The sequence below is a fragment of the Delphinapterus leucas genome, chromosome 5, assembly GCF_059928025.1.
Source record: "Delphinapterus leucas isolate spDelLeu-1000000601 "Yukka" chromosome 5, BTC_Dleu_Yukka2, whole genome shotgun sequence".
In the NCBI taxonomy this organism is placed as follows: Eukaryota; Metazoa; Chordata; class Mammalia; order Artiodactyla; family Monodontidae; genus Delphinapterus; species Delphinapterus leucas.
Window position 1 is genome coordinate 3,681,588 of NC_143133.1, and position 25,433 is coordinate 3,707,020.

General features: G+C 47.7%; 1 protein-coding gene across 2 annotated transcripts in view; it reads left to right on the forward strand.

Moving 5' to 3' along the window:
- The window catches only part of AFAP1 (actin filament associated protein 1), a 149,176-nt gene that overhangs the window by 60,979 nt on the left and 62,764 nt on the right, over positions 1-25,433 (forward strand). For both annotated transcript variants that reach the window (XM_022554796.3, XM_022554794.3), the window contains exons 4-6: positions 7,818-7,926; positions 15,635-15,846; positions 19,671-19,850. In XM_022554796.3, the coding sequence (XP_022410504.1) occupies positions 7,818-7,926; positions 15,635-15,846; positions 19,671-19,850 (501 nt within the window). The remainder of the gene's footprint in view (positions 1-7,817; positions 7,927-15,634; positions 15,847-19,670; positions 19,851-25,433) is intronic.

The following is a 25,433-nucleotide window of genomic DNA, read 5'->3' on the forward strand; positions in this document are numbered from 1 at the left end:
CCGACGGCACTGTTTCGTAGGCACTCTGGAGAGGAGCCCGTTGGCCACGAAGGGTTAGCATTTTATGGGTACCCGTCAGGGCGTCTTACAGACAGAATGAAGAACGTCTGTCAGCTCAGTGAGTCAGTGAAGTGGAGAGGGGTTAAGACAGCTCTGCTGTGTTTTCCTGGTAGTTTATCAGGGAATTCGTTATTCAGCAAGTAAGCCTGTCATTCAGTAAATTGCCTTTGATGAGGTGGCTTTTGTCCAGTTGGTCACTTGCTGCTGGCACGTTGACTTCCAGGGGAATTAGCCGGTAGTGGACAAGAAGTGGGATTGGGTAGGAGGGTATGCCAGGCAGAGGGCGTACCACAAATTAAGGCACAGACCCGAGAAAGACCCCGACGACTAGAGCATTACAGGCCCCTCTGTGTGGCTGAATAATAGGATGTGGATGCGTCGTCCGTGGGTGAGGCCGGAACGCGCCGCAGGGGTTAAACCTCGAGGGGCCCGTGGGCCTGCAGAGCAGTTTGGAATGGTCCTCAAGGCAACTGTGAATGACCGAAGGATTTGTTTTTAGTGTAAGACTTAGGATGCTCCAACCGGGTATTATTTCTTACTCATTTGAACCACGATTGCATTTTTTACTCTTCCATGGCATGTATTGAAGGAATACTGCCTTTTATCACAGCCATGTGTGTTACAATCTCCGAGAAATGAGTCCGCTTCTATCTTTTTATCCCTTTTAGTGCTGAACAGTGCTTTATGCAGTTATTGTTAACTATCTCTTGACATCCTTTTTTTTTTCTGGACCCTCGAGAGGCTGGGCAGGAGGGTGGGGTCACACTGGCCGCTTTCCCGAGTACGCTCGGCACCCTTCACCCCCCATTTCGGGCCTGGCGCACGCCTGGCTGAGAGCCCTCACCCGGCTCTCTGCGGTACTCTCAGGCATCAGCGCTCCCTTCTTGCTGGCTGACACCCAGGCGGGCCCCCCACACAGGTGTGGCAGAGACTGGACAGGTCTCTGTGCCCCGGTTGGCTGGTGAATTACACTCAGGTGGTAGCAGTAAAAGAAAAAAAAAGGGATCCAGTGGATCTCTAAAATGTGTCCATTTTGCATAACTGAAACTTTATACCCATTGATCAGCAATGCCTCATTTTGACATTCTCTTAATTAAACTAAACTTTAACCTTTTGGAGATGATGCTTGTTTCTCTCCTCCTTTGTGTTCCTCATATGACAAAGCAGAAGATGCGGACAGCCGCTCAAGGTCAGGAGCCACATCAAAAAGTCCGTCTTGTAACGTTGATGACGCTTCTGTACAGGAAGGGAATAGCGCGTGTTTCTGTTTTGCTCTTGGAGTCAATGCGGCTGCAGCCCAGGGTCCTGGGCGAACCGGCGACCCCTGCAGTGTGGCCGGTGGAGCTTGGGCCAGGCAGCGGGAGTGTGGGTGTGCGCTCCGTGGAATTCAGAACTTCCCTTGACCTTTGAGAGCGAGGTACAGTGTGCAGCGTGTTTACAGACCCATCCGCCTCCCTTGCTTTCCAGGGGAGGTTGGAGCGGGCCAGAATATGCATATGCATAATGAAAACATTTCCGGGAAGGGCTGTGCTTCTCGACAGATTTTGGGTTTTGTTTCACACCGAGAGCTGTGCAGCTATCAAAGGGACGGTACTGAGTTAGCATGCAGCCCGTGCTGAGGGAGCATTTGCGAAGGCGGCCGGTTCATCCGGAAATGGGTCCCATCTGTGTTGACATTGGCCGCCAGGCCCCACCGCCCAGCCCACCAGCCGGCTCTGATCCAGACAGTCGGGAACTGTGCTTCCTGCCCTCCCCTCCTCCACTTAGAGGAACAGTGGGTCTACGGGACAGGGAGACTTCAGACCTTCCTGGCTGAGAGAAGAGAGCAGGGAGACCCCTTTGGGGGCTGTATATGATCTGTATGATATCCCATCAAGGCATTTTCTAGAAATATCTTTATTTGATCATTTAAACGGCAGACAGTTGCACTGTGTTTAGATGGGGTAGAAGACGCAATTTAGTGTTTTGCTATTTTAAGGCTAGACCTTATGTAAATGTGATGCCTTATTATATCAGCAGATAGCAGCAAGGTCGTTTTTTAAAAAATATTTATTTATTTATTTAGGCTGCGCCAGGTCTTAGTTGCGGCATGCGAGATCTTTAGTTGCAGCATGCGGGATCTTTAGTTGCAGCATGGGGACTTCTTAGTTTCGGCATGCGGACTCTTAGTTGCAGCACACAGACTCCTTAGTTGCGGCATGCATGTGGGATCTAGTTCCCCGACTAAGGATCGAACCCAGACCCCTTGCACCGGGAGTGCAGAGTCTTACCCACTGCACCAGGGAAGTCCCAGGTCATTTTTTTATTGTGGTAAAATACACATAACACAGACTTTACCATTTTAACCACTTGTAAGTATCCAGTTTAGTGGTGTAAAGTACGTACGTTGTTGTGCAACCATTGCCACGATCCATCTCCACAACTTTTCATCTTTCCAAACTGAAACTCTGTCCGCAGTAAGCAATGCCTCGCACCCCCGTAGCCCCTGGTAACCAGCATCCTACTTCCTGTCTCTAGGAAACAATGATATTTTGGTCCCAGCCCTTACCACCTGCCTGCTGATGGCATTTTATCCTTCCGAAAGTACTTTCACAGCAACTTCATTATCTCTATTTGACAGATGGGATTATGAGATTCTTTGAGATTGAATGACAAAATCAGGTATTTTATCAGTTGCAGAGTTTCGACTAAAGCTCGAGATTTAAAACAACAAAACCATCCCGGAGAAGTCAGATGTGATCCTTTTAGTGGCCGTGAACCATCCTGTTACTTTTCTCCTTGTCTTTCGATCGCAGAGTTTAGTGTCACGTCTCATTCCTGTGGCATCTTCATCTTGGATTTATTCCGTGTCCCATTGCCACTGCTGTTGCACTGTCCTGCCTTCCCTGTGGGAGCCCGCCTCCGGGTAGAGAAGGAAGGGAAGAACATGTGCCCCATGGGCTCTCATTCTTAGTCGTGTATAAATAAAACTTGAGAAAATATGTGTGAATAATTTCCCAGTGTTTACTCAAGTGCTGTTGGAATGCAAATTAAATAGTGATCAGAATGGAAGGGGGTGTCATTTGGATAAAAACTTTTATTTTGCCAAGAAGAGTATCTGCTCAAAATTCTTGACGTTAGGATTGAAACCATGTTTTGCACTTGAGGCCATAAGCTTTTGTTATCTGTTGATAATCCCTCCCTCCCGTTCTCGGGAAGCTCAGGTGATGCTGTGGAGTGCTGCTACCCTATTCTCTCAGCCAAAAAGGGCTTTGCCGTTACGTGGCAGAGCTAGAGCGTGAACCCTCCCTGTCTTCTGTCAGATCATATCGTTTTTAGCTGCTACTCTTAACAGATTTTAATCACTGTAACCAGAAAGATAGAATCTGGATGTGTCACTGTATGTACAGAATTAAAGTCAGAAAGCGATTCCAAATTCTAGGCTGGTGTTTTTCTCTGCTAAAATTAGGTCTCAGGTTCATTGGTGTGTCTGGTGCAAAGGACTGAGTGATTAATGGGGGCCGGAGGAGGGGAAGGTGGGGGGCAGCAGCAGAGAGGAGAGGGAGGAAGGGCAGAGTGGGCATGGAGGTAGAGCCGGTGTGGACGTGCCTTCCTGAAGAACGCACGGATCCCGCCGTGCTGCGGGAGCCGGGAGCATCCGGTTGGATCCAGTGGCCTTGGTGGGTTGCACGGTTCCTTCCCTGCATCCTGTCTGGCTCGGCCGCCGCAGCAGTAAGCGCTCGTCTGTGCCCACCCGGCCGACTCCTGGCTTCTCCACTAAGAAGCTCCGCAGCACGGGGGTGCTGGGCAGCGTCTTGCATCCCCCTCAGTTTCCTCGTTTGTAAAATCAGAATCAAAATACCAATCTCTCAGCGTTGTTTTCTCAACAAGAGAAACAATATGTAAAGTGTTCCAGAACAATGCGTGACACACGGAAGGCAGACCGTAAACAGTCATTATTATTATTTTGTTGGAATAATAGCAATAACAATAACAATCATTGTATTTATGCCATATAATTATATCTTAATATTTATTATTATTAATGGAAAAAATTTTCTATGAGGCTTTTCCTTAAAGTAGCAAAGACACATATTGTGTTGGCCAAAAAGTTCGTTTGGGTTACGTGAACGAACTTTTTTGGCCAACCCAATATTAATGGCCTTTTCTTTCCAAAAAGGTAGGAATTAAATTATGGCCAATGTTGTGAGCCCAGCAAGCCTGTCGATTATATTCCTATCCAGTTGTAAGTATTGGTCTTCTCTAATAAGACGCTGACACCTTAAAAGAGAAATTTACAATGCCTAAGGCAGATAAGATTTCCTGAAAAAAAAAGTCACGTTCACGTAAGCGTTCATTCGTGGGAGAAGTATTCCAGTGAATTTAAAGGTTGTCTAGTAACCGGCACCATGCCGTTTCTACTTTCCGGTCTAGGGCGCAGCACAGGTCAGTCATCCTTGAGGAAAACAGTTTCTCATCCTTCTTTGTCAGTATCTGAGAAGGCTGTGAGGGTTAGACTTGAGTCCCGTATTCTGTGAGCATGTGTTTTCTGACAGCCAGTCCGGGAAGACTCTGGTGACCAGTGCCAGACGGTGCCGAGCTTTGTGCGCGGACTGGGTCTCTTCTAGCATTGAAGGGAAGCTGTCAGATCCAAAGTAGAGTGGCGCCACGTGGGTGTGTAGCCTTGCTGTCAGAAGGTACATCTGAGTACGTGCTCTGGCCAGAGATGACAGTGTCATCAATCAGGTAGCGGGGACCCAAAGTCAACTCTCACTACAGTTTAGAAATGTGTAAAGTTGGCTTTGTTGACTGATGACCTGCAACCTTATAAGGATACTACAGTTGGAATCTTAGAGCCGGGATGGACATCAGAGGTTATATGATCCCACGCCCTCATGTACAGGGAGGAGATTGGTACCCAGATACAGAGGAAGGCTGCATAAACCAAGGCCGAGGCTGGAGCTAGGCCTGCCACGTGCCAAGTATTGGAACATTGGTCTTCTTCACCCTACACGCTAGTTTCCTGCCTGTGCCCTGGTTTCCATGACCCCCTTTGGAAACTTGCCTTCCTCATTTTGTACTGTTTAAAATTCCTGTGAATTGTGATTTCAGCAAATTCTGACCTACTGGAAAGGATCTGACAGAAGTTTTTCCTCTGAAAGCAATGGTGCTAAATAGCGGTTCTGATCCACCCATGGCCTCTGTTCTCTTCCATTCTCAGCGACATCTTTCCTATTCGTTTATAGGATATAGGTGGTGTGAACTAGTTAGGAAAGGGAAAACATTTTTTCTGTCTCTCCTTCATTTGCCCTTTAACAGACCATCAGATCTCTGCCCGTTGTCTGGAACCCCTGTGGCAGAATTTCAAGGGCAAATGGTATTTGGGCATGGAGTGTGAGATCCTTTCTGGAGAAAGAGAGTGCTTCTCTATAAGTATTATTTTTTGAGGGGTATTCCTTCAAATGAAAGTCATTTTTTTTCCTGATTAAAAAAACAATATTATGTAGAAAATGCAAGCTATATGGATGTGCATGAAAAAGCAGTAACCTTGTGTTAACATTTTGGTGAGTGACCTGCCCTTGTATAGATGTGAGTGTAAGCGCAGCTCTGATAGAAAGGCTAATAGTGTACCTGTTTTCTTTCACTTGGCAGTATCTAGTAGAGATTTTTCAAGTAAATGACTGCAGATGTGCACTGTCCTTTTACATGTCTGCCCCTGGCTGTGTCAGGATACCTAAAGCATTCTTCTCTCAGGGAATGTTTAGATTGTTTTTAACTTGGGAGGGAAAATCTTTTATTGAACATCCTTACACGTTTTTGCTTGTATGACCAGTTCACCTTCTTGGCATATATTTCTAGAAGTGGAATTGTGGATTTAAGGGCATACGTATCGAGTGGGTGTGTCGAACGCACGACCACCAGCAGGGTCTGAAAGTCTGCTAAGTCCCATCAGCTGAGAGTCAGCGCCTGCCTTACACACCTTTGCAGCACTAGGAAGGGGCCTGTGCTAATTCGTAAACGTTTGTTCGATCCAGCCACTTGTAATGCTTTTCTAGAAACGTGTATAATCCGACTGTTTCAACATACTAAGGGGAAGTTGAAACACCCTCATTTCATGAGTAAAAACACTCAGGGAATCAAACAGCCCCCTTCCAAAAAGCACCACGCGGAGGCTTTAACCCTGGCGTGGACTCCTGTTCAGACCTCACCCGGGGAGGACAGTGTGTCAGGTTACATTGTAGGCACCACCTCTCCTCTCCAGATGATAGGAGTCGATGTGGTCCAGCGTGAGAGCACAGGGTGATGGCGGGTGGGCCTCAGCCTGGGGAGGGGAGTGCAAGGGGATCAGGGCCCGGGGGTGGAAGGGAGATAACTGCCTTCGAGGATGGGAAGGAATACTGCGCAGATGACCTGGAGTCAATTATCTTCCTTCATCTGGCGAGAGGAAGGAGTGGGTTGAGTGCACAGCGGTGATTAGTCATTCGCAGAGGACTTCTTGGCTTCAGACTTGAGTTACAGGAAAAGTGGTGGAGTTTCACATTCTATGGAGCATTGTTCTTGGAAACTGCACTTGGTCGATCCTCAGTTTGGGGCCTCTGTTCTCGTCCACTCTCAGCGACATCTTTCCCATTAGCTTATAGGATATAGGTGGTGTGAACTAGTTATGAAAGGGAAAGAGAGCGAGAAACAGAGACTATGAATATGAAAAAGCTCTTTACTGGACAGATCTGGTGCTCGAGAACCCCAGCTGGTCATGGACCAGTGTCTGATCTTGAGCACGAGGCTTTGGACTCCGCGCCTCACTTCCCATATCCGTAAAACATCGGGTGATGTAATATGGGCCTTGAAGGATCCCTGGGTGGATGACTGATGTAGCTTGTAACCAGTGCAGAGGCTGCCTAGGGCAGTGCCAGGAAGATAGCAGGCGTTTGGAGGATGTTGGCTTTCGTGCCCTTCACCTGTTTACCTGTTTCTGTTGACCTAAGGACCAGTGAGGGATGGAACGAGCAGATCCCATACGTGTTCGCGGGAAGAAGAGGTGGGTCTGCTTTCGAGTCATCAGGGACTTCGGAGAGAGTGGTGCTTCAGCCCGTCTTGCTCGAATCTGGGTGGTCCTGAGCCTGCCAGCTCTCCATGCTCTGAAGTTACGGCTTCAAAATCAGGGTGCCTCCGTCTCAGAGTCTGTCAGATTCCTTCTCCAGAGAATAATTTCCAGTTTCTTTTAGAGGTGGGCTCATAGGTGATTTCCTCTTCTCTTTTTTGAAAAGTTTCCCTGGCACACACGAGGAGTGTGGTGAGATTGTGGGGAAACGTACTCACGTGTTCAGCCGCTGTGTCCCTGGTGCTTGCCCTGTGATGAGCATGGGTGGACCTGAGCCGCCTCTGTGCCCCTTGGGGGTCTCCGGTGTGGGACGCAGGCCGTGAAGGGGAAAGTCAGCTTGGGCATCTGGGAGGGCGGTGGCGTGGGGCAGAGGGGAGGAGAGACGCCTGTCTCTGCTCTGGGGGAGGGGTCTGCGAGGGCCAGCGCGCGTCTGGTGACAGCCGGCGGGTCGTGTGGGTCGAGTGGCGTGGCCAGGGCCGGGTTGAGGGTGGCCGTGAGCGGGCGAACAGTGGAGATCCCGCCAAGAGCGGAACTTTGGGAGCTCTTTGGATCATGTTCTTTTTCTCCAGGGCCTTTACAAAGGAGGGAGGAAAACGCCCATCGACACCTGTTAGGTGCAGACCCAGAATTTCCCCCTAATGATCGTGCTCTGTTGTTTCTCCCTTTCTTCGCTCAGCCGCCTGACAGCGGGCCACCACCACTACCGACATCCTCTCTCCCGGAAGGCTACTACGAGGAGGCCGTGCCACTGAGTCCCGGGAAGGCTCCGGAATACATCACTTCAAGTGAGTGGCCCCCCGACCTGCTGGGCTGTTGGGGAGCCCTCCCGCTTTTCGGGTGAAGGGGGGTGGGGCATTACACAACACCATGGAAATGTGGACTTCAGGAAATTCTGAACCCAAGGAGAGGGGGCTACAGAAAGGGTTTTGAAAAGTCTAAGGTGTCCACCAAGTACCTTCGGTAATTTCAGATTGTTATCTTTCTTGTGACTCAGATTTCTTGTGAAATCTTGTCGCTGTGGGAGCATGCGTCAGCCAGTGAAACATGTTCCCTGTGGTCAGAAGAGAATGACTTTCTGAGGCATGTTTTCATGGGGTCCCTCCCCGCCACCTTGACCAGGGCACGTCCCTCTTAGGCTGCATTCGTGGTGCCACCGAGAAAGCGTGTCTATAAAATAAATACAGAGCAAGCAGGCATCTCATCGTAGCTGTTTGTTTGTTTTCAATTTATTTTTTTATTGAAGCGTAGTTGAATTACAATGTTGTGTTAATTCCTGCTGTACAGCAAAGTGACTCAGTTATACGTGTATATATACATCCTTTTTCCTATTCTTTTCCATTAGGGCTTATCCCAGGGTATTGAACCTAGTTCCCTGTGCTGTACAGTAGGACCTTGTTGTTTATCTGTTCTGTATGCACCAGTTTCCATCTACTGATCACAAAACCCCACTGCAACCCTCCCCCACCCCCCTCCCCCTTGGCAACCACCAGTCTGTTCTCTACGTCCCTGTTTCTGTTTCACAGACAGGTTCATCTGTGTCCTATTTTAGATTCTGCATGTAAGTGATGTCACATGGTGTTTGTCTTTCTCTGTCTGACTCACTTCAGTTAGTAGGATCATCTCTAGTTGCATCCATGTTGCTGCAAATGGCATTATTTTGCCCTTTTTTATGGCCGAGTCATATTCCACTGCGTATGTGCACCACCTCTCCTTTACCCCTTCATCTGTCGACGGACATTTAGGTTGTTTCCTGTTTTTTTGTTCCCCATTCATACAGGTTTTACAAGAATGCTTTGGCCTACGTTAGGGCCGTCATGACGTGATCGTTAGCTGCCTGCCGGCACTCAGAAGTGCCCCTTTGTAGGCAGCCGGCCTTCACAGGCACAGAAGGGCAGTGGCATTGAGCACCTGTTGCAACTACGTCTGGAGTTTGTTTTCAGATCCTTGCCTTTGCTTTTGCTCCCGATACTCTGGCAGCAGGCAGCGTGCTTTGTCTCGCCATGAGGCAGATGTGGTATATCTGAGTGTGCTGCCTTAGGGAATCCAGCTTGCCTTTCCTGTAACACATGCGTAAAATGGGGAGGGAAAGCGTGATCTGCTCGTGTCACGGAGAGGCCTCCGTGTCTCCGCATCTTGTGTCCCGTTCTCCCACCTCCTCCCTCTGCTCACGGAAGCGCTCTCCGTTGTCGCCGTCGGCCTGTCCCCTGAAGTCTCTGCTTCGTGCAGACTTGGAGTTTTCTGATCTTTCTCTCCCCTGGCAGCAAACAAGCAGGGCCATTTCAGCAAAGCGGAATCTAACTTGATCGTTCCAGGAAATACCCCCAGGATATTTTCTGACCGTGAAGAGGGACACACACAAGCCAGGCGAGCGGGACCTTAGGCCCTGGAGGGCAGTGGCCTTTCCCGCTCACTCGCGCCTGTTTGCTCTGGAGCAGGCCGACACAGCCTCGACCCAGCATCAATAGATACTTGAGGGCCTCTTAGTGAATTCTGAATGCGAGAAGGGACAGTTCTGACAAGGAGGCTATGAAATACTGGGTTTTGAGATCCGAATATTAAATATTTAAATTTCTCTTTCATTTTAGAACCATCTGGGAAAAATGCATTCAAGTAATTTCTAAGTGTCCACTGTTTCAGAAGATAGTAAATTAATGAGAAAACACGAAAAATTAAACGGCTTGATATAATTCAAAACTTCAGTGGGTTCCTGTCTTTCTGAAAACAACGAATAAAGGAAACCAGTTGCTGGTGAGGGTATTTCCCACCGTTGGGAACGTTGGGTCCCAGCCTTCTCCCACCTTCCTTGTCCCGCTCCAACATACTTTCAAGACTAGAGACCGAGAGTAATTCTGTTTGACTTGCGGGGACCTTTGGTCGTCTTCGGTCCGAGAAGGCCCACGCGACCGGTGTGTCGTGTCCTTAACTGCTGAGGTCGGGCCCCTTTGGTTGAGCTAAGCCCAGAGGGAGGGCCATGGAAGGACTGCTGCCTGGGGAGGGACAGTGGGTCCGCAGTGCCAGCACTTCGCTCAGACATCTGTGCCTGAGCCTCGGCTGCCGGCCAGGACCCTCAGCGTGGGGAGCCGTGGCAGGGGTCTGCGGCCGGGTCGGGCCAGGGTCGTGCCGCCTTCGCTTACTCGTGGGTTTCTGGCAGCTTTGTCGAGCCCCGAGTCAGGCCCGGTTTACTGGAGAAGCAGAACCACGTCGTGGGGCAGGGGCGTGTTGTAGACGAGAGACCCTGTGGGGTCCTGGGAACTGGGGCAGACGCGTGCCGGGGGGCTGGCTGGCATCAAGGGGAGCTGCACGAGGCCCGGGGGTGAGGAAGGATGCTGGGAACCCCCCTGCCTCTCACTCCCCGACGCGGGGCCCCATGCGGGAGGCCGGACCGCTGCTCCGTGGAGCCGCACGCGCCTGGCCAGGACCCAGAGGCGGCCGGGCAGGGGACCCTGTGGGAGCGCCGACGAGGAAGGCCTGCAGCCCAGCACTCGCGAGCGCAAGCTGCAGCGCCTGGCACCCTCCCGATGTCCAGGTTGCTCACAGACTTCTCTTGTGGCCAGTCCTAACCCAGAAGCATCCAGCAAAGGGAGCCTGGGGGGATGCATCCCAGCCTTGCCGAGTGGATACGGCGTAAAAGCACCACCATTGCTCCTGGGTCGGCTTGACATCCATGCACCTCTCTTTACCCGCAGTGGATTTGCAAACGAAGACGGGGGCAGAGTTGTGGTTCAGCGTAACACAGTTCAACTATGACTGGTGTGATGGAAACTCCCCAACTCCCCAGAGGGTATGACATCCTCTGTCCACTTTGGGGTGACCTCGTTCTCTTCTGGCCAAGTCACACTCTCCCCTTTGGGAGCCTGCCACTAGAAGATGAAGCCAGGGTCAACTGCTGTTAGCACTTCTCTGTTAGATGGTAGGGGATGTGAGAGGGGAAGAAAAGGATTCGATTTTACGTACACACATAGAGCCCTATCAAAATATGGACAAGAACCTCGTAAAGGGTTCAGTCCTCATTTCCACAAACGGTCCATGGTCCTAGCTGGTATTTATAACTTCCTGCATGTCCCCTTTGCCTTCAGCAAGCACCTTGGTTGATGGTCCAATACAGTGGCTCAGCTTTCCTTCCTGAAAGGTCTGGGCTCCAGCAGGACTACCTGTACTGGACAGTGGCAGTGTCCCGCTGACTCGAGTGCTAAGGACATCCCAGGGATCTCCTGGACCTGGACGTGCTCTTCTCCCCATGTGTGGTCACAGCTTCTTGGTGGGCGGGACCAGTCACCCAGTCACTGCAGGGACCACTAGTTTGTCTGTTGTCTCCACTTCTGGGCCAGTGGAGCCATTGCTGTGTCCCTTAGAGGGGACATTCTGCCCCTAGAGAGTAAGACCTGTGGCCAGCAGAGCCAAAATTTCCAGGAATGGAAGCAGAATTTTAGTGAGTGGATGCCTAGGGGTAATAGTGAGTGGAGTCACTACCATTTCACCCCTGGGTTCCCAGACCTGTGCTCGGAGATATTCTGGAAGATCCCACCCCCAGTCCCACAGGTGTGACCAATCAGGCCGGGCCTGAAAGGGAATATTCCGAAGGGACTGCGCTGCTCTCTGCTGTGTCGGCTGCTTCAGGGTGACGAAGACAAGGCAAGACCAGGGAGCTTCATGAGCGCAAACCCATTGCCGCCAACTTCAGTTGCTGTAAAATGAGTTCCTTGGTCAGAAGCAAGGTTTCAAGCCCATGGATGGCGCTTTCTGCAGGAGCACCGTGGACAGCGGGTTTACTTTATCCCCTCCAGTGAGAATAAAGCACTGCCCCTTCCATGGTGCACGTGGTCCAGGGATAACCTGTGAGTAGGCGGCTGGCTGACAGCCCAGGGAACAGTGTCGTGTGCACGCAGGACACTCACAAGTGCCAGGAGTCAGATGGCCCTTGCTGAGAGGAAGTCCATGTTGCCGAGTTCCATGTGTCACCTCCGCCCCTGACACCAGCTGCCTGTGCAGGAGTCCATTCGCACAAGAAATCTGGGCAAAGAAGCTCACTGACGTCTATGTAGTGGGTCGTGTGGTTACCTGATGGTGATTCTGGCGAGGTTGCCCTTTGCTAAGCACCCACCCGATGTGCAGGTGCTCACCTCGGGAGCCCGACTCACAGCCCCTTCCGCAGACCTCCTTGCTGTCAGTCCCTCTCGAGTCTTGACCGTCCAAGCAAATGCCAGGCGTGCCCACGAACCAGTGCAGAGAGAATAGGGGCACAGGCTTCCGAGCCACTTGCTTATGCCCCTCGCTTACGTCTTCAGGGCCTGATGGAGCCCAGTGGACACACGCCTGCTTCGATGCGATGCCACTTGCTCCTCGGTGGGTTGGATGACCCGGAGCCCTTGCGGGACAGCTCAGGTTGATGGTAACCTGGTGCTCCGCGATCAAGTGTTTATTAGACTGTACTAGGGCGGTGGCGGCGCGCCTAAGGTCATCTCTCAAAATGAAGTGGTTCTCAGCAGAGGCTGCCAACGCTGAGCCCTGAGATCCTGCGGGTTGGCACTGAGCTTCACCTGTGAGAGCCTGCCAAAGGCTTCTGTTTCCAATTTCTAGAGCAGGGTTTGAGCAGAGGAGAAGAAGCAACACGAGGTGGAATGGGAGATTGATTCCAGGGGTTCGACCTCACACGATGGCGGAGCTGTTGAAGGTGTGCCCGAGCACCTGGTCAGAACGGCCGTCGGGAAGGAGAGCTAGAGGAGATAAGGACACGCCGTCGGTGATTCTCTGCTCTCCTCCCCAGCTCTGTGTCGTTCTTAGCTTTCCACGGGGCCCTCGTTACCTCCTAACGAAATCCCGACCCCAGCCCTGACACCGGACCCCTTGACATCCTGTTACAGCCCCCAGGAGGAACCCTGGACTCTGTTGGTCCCAAGAGACTTGCCAGTGAGCGGGTCGTCCTGTGGGCTCACACTGTGGCCCTCGACTGCTTGGTTTGCTGCTAAGTTGGCTGACGTTCTTGTAACGCGATTCCATCAGTCCTGCTCTCTCAGAAGAAGGTGGGCCATGAACCTCCTGTCTTTTCAAGGCGTGGATCTCAACCCCTGGGTAGCCAGGGGCACGGTCTACATTTTCAGTTCAGAATCAGGTTTTCAGTTCATCCCTCATCAGGATGGGGTCTTGGATGAGTCACCTGATCTCAGCATCCTCGTTCCTTTCCTCTGAGATAAGGATACTGCTCTGTGCCCTCCTCCGGGCGGCTAAGACGGCCAGCAAGGCAGAGGGTGTAAGTGCAGAGCTGGCTTCCTCTTTTCACAGCCTTATCCCGCAGCGTACAGATACAAGTATAAAAAATACTGCCTGACACATAGTGAGCGCTCAATAAATATTTGTTGCATGAATGAAATGAAATGTTCCCATTTCTGACTGATTTAGTCATTAATTCTTTTGCTCATTCAATGTTTACTGAATTTGATGTTCTAGAAAATGAGCTAAGCGCTGAGGGGTTCATGGCCCCCCAAGCTGTTGTGAGCAGCATCTTTCCAGGATAAATTAGGACTTGCTCCACCGTCCATCTGAAATCTCTCAGTGAACCCTGGGCCGTGGAGTAGCATGTGGTCTTTCACGGTTTCATACTTCCTTCCCCATGTGCTACGTGCCCACTGTGCTAAACTTAAAAAACCTTTTATTATAAAATATGTTTATCAAAAAGTGCATAAAATATGACTTGCCAGAGTTACCTCTTCGGTCATCCTAGTCTCTTGCTTAAAATCTTTCCTTGACTACTTTATCAGGATTTAAAATTCAATCTAAACTACCAGTCTTTCCATTCCCCCCCACCTTAGTAAATAATTCTTTGTGGGGAGATTAACATGCAAGTGTGACCACGGAGTACAAATCACAGCCCAGTTTCCAGTGAGTTCTGCTCTGTGCAAGGTCAGCCTTTTCTGCCCCTTCTCCCGTCGTGTGCAACCGGTTGCTTCATCCATGGTTCCTCCTTATCTGTCGCTCATTCCTCGTTTAGGTGTTCATTCCTCACGTGTGTTATGAAAGCAAATGTATTCCAGATGTGTCCGGGGGTTGAGGGGAGTGCAGAGATGAATCAGACACGGCCTCCAGGACCTTATGATCCAGCAGGGCTGAAATTAATAAGATCACTCATAGTCACTAGTATTTATTCATCACTTTTAAGAAGCCAGCCATCCTTCTGAGGGCTTTGCATTGAATTTCAGTCGATCTAACAGTTCTCCCTTCTATAAATATTTGTTACTGGCCCTGTGCCAGGTAGTTTGTTAAGTGCTGGGACAATCACATCCAACAGGGTGGCCTCCCTTCCTGCAGGGGACTTAACAGCCTGATGTGGGACAGGCAGACAAACAGAGGTGACAATACAGTGAGATAAGTTTTGTGTTGGGTAGTGTGGAAGCAGAGGGGAGGGGCATTTCACCTGATGTCTTAGCTCTGGCTGCCGTAACAAAATAGCATAGGCTGGGTGATAAAACAGTAGGCATTTATTTTCTCAGAGTTCTAGAGGCTGGAAGCCCACGATCAGGGCTCTGGCATGGTCAGCCTGTGGTGAAGGCTCTCTTCCTGGCTTATGTACATCCGCCTTCGCCCCGTGTCCTCACACGGCAGGGAGAGAGTGCGGGATCTCCCCCTTTCTTTTCTTCTAAGGGGATTACGACCTCATTTAACCGTAATTACCTCCTAAAAGTCCTGTTGCCAAATACAGTCACGCTGGGGTTTGAGCTTCAACACGTGAATTTGGGGGGCACCCAATTCAGTCTATAGCGGTCAGTGCTGGCGATCCAGGGAGGGCTTCAGGGAGGAGGCGCTGTAAGTTAAGTCCTGAGTGGTGAGAGCACGTGTCCAGGCAAAGGCAGGAGTCTGAGCGGGATGAGTGCGAAGCCTGGGTGAGAGCAGCGTGTGAGACCCCGAGGTAAGGGAAAGTGGGATCTAGCTGGGAGACTACAGACAACCTGGTATTTAAGTGTTGGTGCATGGCAGAGCCAGAAGGAGGTGTGAACCTTTCTGAAAATCCCACGGATGACCTGAAGGAGAGGGGTGGCCTTGGGTTGGATCTCGAACCTTAGGAAGGGTTTGTGCGTGTGGCGATGCCAGGAAGGAAGAGGACATTGCAGACTTGAAAGGACTTTAACGTGAAGGTGTGGGTGGGAGTTTTCTTTGGCGAAACTCTCTGCGAGATGGGGGTCATGGTGCCCGGCAAGAACGCAGCAAGGATTCGACAACGTAGGGTCTGCAGGTGCTGGGCCCGTATAGAAGAGTCCAGAAGTGGTTTTTGTAAATATGGCATTCTTAGTCACTTCAGTTGAAAACTCTTCGTTGAGTTTCCGCTGCCCAAGCCGTAGTTATTTTTCCCTGTTTTTGCTAACTAACGTTTCCCCAGTTACTCGAAGGCAGAAGCCTCTTTCTCGTTTATGAATATAATAATGTGCCCTGCAGCCCGTAGGTGGTCCTCAAGATAAGGCTTTTGTAACCAGGTTTTTTACTTTTATTTCTTACTTTTGACAGATTATGACTCAGATGCAATGAGTAGCTCTTACGAATCATACGACGAAGAGGAGGAAGACGGAAAGGGGAAGAAAACGCGGCACCAGTGGCCCTCGGAGGAGGCCTCCATGGACCTGGTAAAGGACGCCAAGATCTGTGCCTTCCTGCTGCGGAAGAAACGCTTCGGGCAGTGGACCAAGTTACTCTGCGTCATCAAAGACACCAAACTACTGGTAAAGCCTTGCGACTTGGTTGCTCTTGTGTAGAGTCGGTAAGATGTGGTCGGCCGTCTAACTGGGTGGAATGTACACCCAGGTGGGTGGCGGTAACATCGGCGGGAGGGAGAGGGAACAGCGGTCAAGGGCTGGCCCGTGATGGGCTGTCATTGAGCCCTGGCCGAGGCTACCATGGCTTTAACGCTGTTGGTTTCGCCAGCCCCCCTGAAGCAACCAGCGGGCAAAACCATCCCCGTCTGGAGCCAGCGTCTGCGGTTCATGTCAGTGGAAATGCACGCTGCTTTAACTTGCCAGAGGTCGCAGGGTGGATTTTCTCATTTGTAGTGAGTCAGTGAATTCCTCAAAGCCAGGTCATCGAAGTGGGCCGGGCAGGCCAGGCAAGGTCTGGGGGAGAGTGCCCAGGAAAGGAAATTCTTTTGGAAAGCAAAAGGCTGACTCTTTTTTTTCTTTTCTTGTAACTCAGGGAGGCAGAATAGAAAGACAGAGTAAGTAACAGAGGAATGGAGACAGGAGGACAGAGACCCTTTGCTGTAGGCGCTAGTCTACCAGGGAACCCAGTAAGGAAGCAAGAGCCTTGGAGACACACCGTCTGTCCCTCCTCCTTCTTTCCCAGCTGTAGAAACCATGGCTGGTTATTGGCATTGTGAATGTTAAGAGTGTGTTATTGTATTTTGTTTTCCCTTCAAATTAACCTTGGGGAAAAAAAATCACTCAAAAGTATATTAAAACAGAACGCATGAGAATGTATGATTCTGTAACTCACTTTTCAGTGGAGCAGATAACCCCCTTTTAAAAAAATAGTCTCATCTGTGAATTATGGGAATCTGATTTACTAGATTCTTAGGACATTGTATGTTTTTTAATTAATGGTTTTGTTAAAAAAATTTTTTTTTTTAAACAGTGCAAGTACATGTTTTTTCCACATGTGTGGCCTGAATTTCTCCCAAATTTAGAATATGCCAAAAATGATGATGCCATGGGGGAATTGTAAAGTAAAGAACGAAAGAAAAAAAAGATGAAAAAGATGAATATGGTCCGTATTTACAATCTGACATAATGGCTGCAAGTAGTGGATATATTATATAAACATTTTAAAACTATACAGTCGACTCTCATGTAAAACGCGCTGTGGGCAGCTTGTGGTGGAGGGTAGGGTCAGCGGACATCGGACCCTCTGCCCGGCCCCCGCTCCACCACCCCCGCTCTCGTCTCCTCCCTCCCTCCCTCCTCATCTTCTGTTTCTTGCATCACCTACCGGGTTTCCCATCTTCCAAACCGGGATGATAATGCCTGCCATTTAGAGGAGCCGTAAATATTTAAGAAGAGATTAATGGAAAACCATGTGAAAGCACCGTCTTTGATGAAATGCAGAATCAAAGTTTCATTACGAAGCAGTTTTTCGTTCAAAAATGACCTATGATCCAACCACCCAAATGACCCCTGTTGATGGTGAAAAGAAAAAATCGACAGAACAGAAAGCCGGCCTCTTCCCCTAAGTGCTCCTGGCCTGTCTTCACACAGGCACCACCATGACCAGCTGTTTTGAGGAGCCTTCCAGAACCTGTTCGTTTCTATGCCCAGGCAGCTCTCTGGTGGACACTATCGTGTGCCCAGACCCCTTCAGTTCCCTCACTTGTGGGGACGGCTGCCGGCAGACAGCTACCCAAGGTCACGTCCCTTCCCAGGGCATCTGCATCCCCTGTGATGCCTGAGTGTGAATGCCCTGCCTCGTGGGACCAGCCTGCAGGCGCGGTCCAGCTCCAGAGCTCCCGTGCGGTTCTTCAGGGCCTTGTATTTGGACTGCACTGAAGCTTACCTTCTTCCTCTACCCAGTCCCTGTCCTCATACAGGTATAGCTCTTAAATAAATGCCCCTTAATAAATATCCCGTGTGCTGCTCTGTTTTACAGTCATCTTCCCTGGGAATCCAACCTGCAGGGAGCTCCAGACGTTACTGTATGGTATTACTGATAACATGTCCATTTTGAAGTGTTTAACTTAAGCAAAAATATAAGCTATAAAATTTCCTGCGACTTCCCTGGTGGTGCAGTAGTTAAGAATCCGCCTGCCAATTCAGGAGACACGGGTTCGAGCCCTGGTCCAGGAAGATCCCACATGCCGCGGAGCAACTAAGCCCGTGCGCCACAACTACTGAGCCTGTGCTCTAGAGCCCGCGAGCCACAACTACTGAGGCCCAAGCACCACAACTGTTGAAGCCCGCGAGCGTAGAGCCCGTGCGCCCCAACAAGAGAAGCCACCGCAATGAGAAGCCCACGCACCACAACGAAGAGGAGTCCCTGCTCGCCACAGCTAGAGAAAGCCCGCGCGCAGCAACGAAGACCCAACACAGCCAAAAATAAATAAATAAATTCATTTAATTAAAAAAAAAAAATTTCCTTTCCAATTCCTTCTACTGTTAGTTTCCTTTTCACTTTTTTTTTTTGCACATACCGAGAATGTGAAAAGTCTGGTAAATGGTAAACATTCATAGCAACCTGAGATTAGTTGTTTTTGGTGTATTTTTTTCTTCCTTTTTAGGCAGGGTGGCCATCAGTTTTACTTCTTAAAAAAGTGGGTATCTTCCATACCTGTGCCATTTAGGAGCCAAGGTCTTAGAACTGTAAAACAGGAAAGGGCTCTAGAAGTCATTTCTGAAAAGAAGTATCTGTTCATTCATTCCTTCGTCAGTAGATGGATTAGGGTCCTGGGTGCAGGCTCTGCACTCACAAAGTTTGGGGCTAGAGCCCTGGCTCTGCCACTGTTCAGGATGCCTGATTTTGGACTAGTTTCCCAACCACCAGAACCTCAATTTCCTAATCTGCAAAATGGACAAACGTGACGATTAAATGAGATGTATGAAATGCCTCACATAAGGCAGACGCTCAATATTTGGTAGCCACTGCTATTATTGCTAATTATTTAATAATAATGTAATTCAATAAAATAATAATAAAAACAGCAATAAATCATTTCACAAAAAAGGAAGCAGGTTCAGAAGGCTTAAACGACTTGTGGGAACCCAGATTAAATTAGTAGCAGAGCTGAGACCCAGATGCCTGAACTCTTAGAGCACGTATTGCCATTACGGGCTGTGCTTTTGGTCCCCAGTAATGCAGTGAACCCTGGGCAGGAGGGGAAGCCTTTGGACAAAGATCTGGTTTGAGAGGTCTACATCAAGCGAGAGTGATGGGAACTCAGTGTCCGTGTCCCCACAGCACTGAAAGCTCTAGGGCGAATGTCAGTGATGCAGACGGAGCAGCGTGCGTTTCGGACCCTCTACTCAACCAGAAAGCACAGCTTTGCAGACATTTTTGTCCGTTATATGTTGATATGTATACTCTTCATAAAATCATTCACCTGTCTTTCAGAAGGAGGATAGGGATGGGATAGGAGGACACCAAACAACATAGGTTGTGGAGTAAAGTATCCAAGGTCCTGTCTGCCAATAGGGCGGCAGTGCCATTTCAGCAAATCTAGTATCTTCGTGTCGCTTAATGGGGAAGCTCCACTAGAACATAAGCTCCATCAGAGCAGGGACTTTGTTTCCCACCGAGTCATCTCCTGGGTGCTTGGTAAATTCTGCTGAATTAATGAGCAGATGTTTTTGCACGCACGTGGAGGGGAGGTGCTGGTGTGGAGCGGTGCTCTGTATGTGAGTCCCAGTGTCTGCAGGTCGCTCTTCCAATCTCTGAGTATCTCCACCCTTCAGTCGGACCTCCAGGTGCTTCGCCAGTACTCCTGTTTTCATTGTGCCGGAGTTTTATCAGTGTTTCTGCTTGGACTTCCTTACAGCCTAACTTTGATTTCTCCTGTCCAATGCAGTGCTACAAAAGTTCCAAGGACCAGCAGCCCCAGATGGAACTGCCGCTTCAAGGTTGCAACATTACATACATCCCAAAAGACAGCAAAAAGAAGAAGCACGAATTGAAAATTACTCAGCAGGGAACAGACCCACTTGTTCTTGCTGTCCAGAGCAAGGAGCAGGCCGAACAATGGCTGAAGGTAACTTGTTGCTTTTGTTTCTGAGACGTTTTCTTTCCCAAACCTCTTTCTGAGATCTGTTTTATTGAATTTGTACTTTTTGCCAAGCGTAGGTGAACAATGGATTAACCTGAATAGTTTTGTCTTTGATAGTGGAATATTCTGATTACTTTGAGGTTAATCACTTTAAATTTTGTCTTCAAAAGGCAATATACCCCCTGTTTACAGGCTGCTTCTAGAGGTTTCTTTTTTTTTTTTTAACATCTTTATTGGAGTATAATTGCTTTACATTGTTGTGTTAGTTGCTGCTGTATAACAAAGTGAATCAGCTATACATATAGATATATCCCCATATCTCCTCCCTCTTGTGTCTCCCTCCCACCCTCCCTATCCCACCCCTCTAGGTGGTCACAAAGCACCGAGCTGATCTCCCTGTGCTATGCGGCTGCTTCCCACTAGCTATCTATTTTACATTTGGTGCGGTATATATGTCCATGCCACTCTCTCACTTTGTCACAGCTTACCCTTCCTCCTCCCTGTGTCCAAGCCCATTCTCTACGTCTGTTTCTTTATTCCTGTCCTGCCCCTAGGTTCTTCAGAACCTTTTTTTTTTTAGATTCCATATATATGTGTTAGCATACGGTATTTGTTTTTCTCTTTCTGACTTACTTCACTGTGTATGACAGACTCTGGGTCTATCCACCTCACTACAAATAAATCAGTTTCGTTTCTTTTTATGGCTGAGTAATATTCCATTGTATATACGTGCCACATCTTCTTTATCCATTCATCTATCGATGGACACTTAGGTTGCTTCCATGTCCTGGATATTGTAAATAGTGCTACAATGAACATTGTGGTACATGACTTTTTAAATTATGGTTTTCTCATGGTATATGCCCAGTAGTGGGATTGCTGGGTCATATGGTAGTTCTATTTTTAGTTTTTTTTTTTCTTTGCGTTACGTGGGCCTCTCACTGTTGTGGCCTCTCCCGTTGCGGGGCACAGGCTCCGGACACGCAGGCTCAGCGGGCATGGCTCACGGGCCCAGCCGCTCCGCGGCATGTGGGATCTTCCCAGACGGGGGAACGAACCTACGTCTTCTGCATCGGCAGGCGGACTCTCAACCACTGTGCCACCAGGGAAGCCCTATTTTTAGTTTTTTAAGGAACCTCCATACTGTTCTCCATAGTGGCTGTATCAGTTTACATTCCCAGTGCAAGAGGGTTCCCTTCTCTCCACACCCTCTCCAGCATTTATTGTTTGTAGATATTTTGATGATGGCCATTCTGGCCAGTGTGAGATGATATCTCATTGTAGTTTTGATTTGCATTTCTCTAATGATTAGTGATGTTGAGCATCCTTTCATGTGTTTGTTGGCAATCTGTATATCTTCTTTGGAGAAATGTCTACAAAGCTACAGTAATCAAGACAGTATGGTACTGGCACAAAAATAGAGATATAGATCAATGGAACAGGATAGAAAGCCCAGAGATAAACCCACACACATATGGTCACCTTATCTTTGATAAAGGAGGCAAGAATATACCGTAGAGAAAAGACAGCCTCTTCAATAAGTGGTGCTGGAACTGGACAGCTACATGTGAAAGAATGAAGTTAGAACACTCCCTAACACCATACACAAAAATAAACTCAAAATGTATTGAAGGCCTAAATGTAAGGCAAGACACTATAAAACTCTTAGAGGAAGACACAGGCAGAACACTCTGTGACATAAATCACAGCAAGATCCTTTTTGATCCACCTCCTAGAGAAATGGAAATAAAACCAAAAATAAACAAATGGGACCTAATGAAACTTAAAAGCTTTTGCACAGCAAAGGAAACCATAACCAAGACGAAAAGACAACCCTCAGAATGGGAGGAAATATTTGCAAATGAAGCAACTGACAAAGGATTAATCTCCAAAGTATACAAGCAGCTCATGCAGCTCAATATCCAAAAAACAAACAACCCAATCCAAAAATGGGCAGAAGACCTAAACAGACATTTCTCCAAGGAGGATAGAGCTTTCTCTTTTACTTTGATTTTCTGGTTTCACTTTATTGTGTCTGGATGTCAATTCTTTTTTATTTATTCTGCTTGGGATTCCCTGGGATTTTTAAATCTGTGGATTGGTATTTTTCTGTTTTAGAAAAAATTTTCAGCCATTTCCCTTAAAATATAACTTTGCCCATTTCCTCCTCTCCCCCAACTAATTTAAATATATGTTAGACTTTTTCACTATATTCCACTTTTATCTTCTCTTCGTGTTTTACTATCCTTTATTTCCCTTTAGTCTGGTTAATTTTTTCTTGTTACTTTCCAGCTCACTATGTCTCTCTTTAGCTGGATCTAATCTGCTATTAAGTTTGTTCCCGTTCACTGGATTCTTAATTTTGTTTGTGGTAGTTTCCAGTTCTTGAATTTCTGGTTGTTTCTTTTTAGGAATGTTTGTTTGGCTTTTCTCTCCAATAACAAGCACATAACAGACATAATTGTTTTGACAGTGGTTTTGGTTGAGTTTGGACCTGGTTCTGTTATCTGTTGTGCCTTTTCTTGTTCATGTCATTTTGTCTTCTTGCATGCCAGGTTATCTAATGATCATGCTGGGCATTATATTTGGAAAAAAATATTATAATCATTTTTAATAACAGCTTATTGAAGTATAATTCACATTTCATGCAGTTCATCCTTTTAACATATGATTCAGTGGTTTTTAGTATATTCACGGAGTTGTGCAACTATCACCATAATCTAATTTCAGAACATTTTTGTGAACCCAAAGAGAAGAGCTGTCCTCACTATGCTAGCAGTCATTTCCCCCAGCCCCAGCCCGAGACAACCACTCATCTGCTTTCTGTCCCTACAGATTTGCCAACGCACTCATACAACATATGTCCTCTGGTGACTGTCTTCTTTTACTTAGCATAATGTTCTCAAGGTTCATCCATGTTGTATATGGATTAATATCTCATTCCTTTTTATTGCTTTTTGTGTCATTTCTAAGAAGCCATTGTTTAATCCTAGGCCTTAAGAGTTACACCTGTATTTTCTTGTAATAGCCTTATAGTGTTAGCTCATAAATATAGTCTGTGATCCATTTTGATGTAGTGTTTGCTTGTAGTGTGAGGTAGGGGTCCAGTTTCATTCTTTTTCTTGTGGGTGTCTAGTTGTCCTTATAGAAATAATTTGATTCTCAGCGCAGTGCTTTTTTCTATCCAAGAGCATTTGCCTGTGCCACATGCTGGAGGGGGCAGTAGGTCTCCAAAATCAGTTTAATTTAATTTCAGAGCTTGAGATTTTCAGAGCCATCCAGGTGACTTGAAGTCAGCCTGCAGTCCATTCAAGGGCAGCCTTATTTATTATTTTTTTTTGCGGTACGTGGGCCTCTCACTGTTGTGGCCTCTCCCGTTGCGGAGCACAGGCTCCGGACGCGCAGGCTCAGCGGCCATGGCTCACGGGCCCAGCCGCTCCGCGGCATGTGGGATCTTCCCAGACCGGGGCACAAACCTGTGTCCCCCGCATCGGCAGGCGGACTCTCAACACTGCACCATCAGGGAAGCCCGGGCAGGCTTATTTTTATTACAGTCTTACTCCAGCTACTAATCTTGGGGCCCTAATATTAAGCGTGAGGGTTTTGCCAGGGGCCTCATCCTTGGCGAGCCCTGGACTCCAGCTTTCGGTCCCTATTCCGCCAGAGCTGTCAGAGTGCTACCTAGCTTCTTGGCTACCTCCTCTGGGGGGTATCAAAGGCAGTCCCGGCTGCTGGGCTACTTCTCCGGATTCCCATATACTTCTGGATCATGACCAGGTAATTCCACACTATGATAATAGCTCTTTCTTGCTCTTAGGAAGATGCTGTGTTTATTTCATCTTGCTTTCCTCATTGTCTTTATCAGGAGAATTGGTCCAAACCTTCTAGTCCATCATTGCCTGCTAGTACTTGCTTTGAAAAACCGGTTGGGAGTGGGTGGGAAAGCCTGATGAGACATTTTATAACAATGGTTCTTGTAACATGCCAGCATCCTTTAAACTTTGAGCCTCACTTCCCTCTCGTCCCTCAGGAAAGTATAAGGGTCAGACTCTGTGATGACAGCAATGATGGTTTCTGTTGGGGCAGAACACATAGATGTGGCTTTTCTCATCTCTGTAATTTGGGAGATGGAGCAGAGCATTTTTTTTTTTTAATGGGAGTCCTGTGATCAGGAGTTTCTGCTGCTGAATTTGCTTAGCCTTCCAGACACAGAATCTTAATACGTTACATGTCAACCACTGGTGTTACCAAAGTACTTTTCCATCATGATTATCTCTTAATCCTCAAAACTGCTGCCTGAAAAAGGTGTTACTATTGGCCATTTCATTTCACAGGTGAGATACCAAGTCCCAGGTAGACGGGATGTCACAGTGATCAGCCAGTGATGGGGCCAGGAGTTGACCTCTGAATTTCCTGGCGTCATTTTCATTTTCAGTCTGCTGGGCCGTCTTGACAATTTGCCATTCTGTCTTTTTATTCCTCACTTCTAGGTTCTTAGCACCATTCCTTCAGTAAGGAGGGAGAGAATGAGGAAGTAAACGAGGAGCCTTATATGTGATTCTGTTTTCTTCACCTGGTCTCAGTCTTGGTTACCTGTATCCGGCCTTCTGCATTTTTGTGTTTACCTGTTCCCTAGTGGAGAACCCAAGAAAGGACACTCTGAACCTAAGCTTTCTTCTCTTTTCCATCTGTTCTCACAGTTTGTTGAGTATTTTATGCGTACTAGAGAGCAGCTCCCTTGTTAATGATATTGGTCTAACATGGAGTCATCTAGCGTTCACTGGGTTTTACTGTTTCACTGGGAAATAGGAATGAGCGGACAGTGCAGCTCACAAATAGACAAAGACAAAACTTTTTCAAGATGTCAGGTGCTGACGGGGTGAAATAGTCTTACACCTTATTTCAGCAGATGTGAGATACAGGTCACAGGCCCTTAGCTAATTATAGAATGATGACTGTCAATGGGAGCTTAACTGCAAAAACTTTTTAGCATTTGCTGATATTGCTTTAAAAAGAAGTAAATACTTGGTAAATTATCTTTTTCTAAAGGGTTTAACTTGATTAATTACTCCACTTAATGTTTGTGCTTTACTTCCATTGCATATTGTAATACAAGAACCTAAGAAGTCTTGATTAGAAATGGAAAGTCTGATGACAAAACTGCTTTCAATCAGTTACAGAATTTTAATTTTTTAAAATCAGCAGAGACCTGAAATGTTTTCGTTTAGTTTCATCCAGATATTGTTGTTAGATTGGCTGCCTTATCAGAATCAACTGGAAATTAAAAAAAAAAACCCAATAAACAAAAAAACAATCCTAATCCCTAATGATTAGATTCATTTGGGACCTAAGAACTTTTTTTCTTTTTACTCTATATCTTTTACCCTTTTTAAGATCCAAAAAGCCACAGGTGTAATTGAAACATGCCTGCCCTATTAATTCTCTCTCCCTCGATTGTGTCTTTTTATTCTTTTTGAACCATTTATAAGGGCTTTATCATTAGTAAAGATGTTAATCATTAAAAATAAAAATTCTCTCCGTCTTCCAAGGTTACTTGTATCTTTGAAT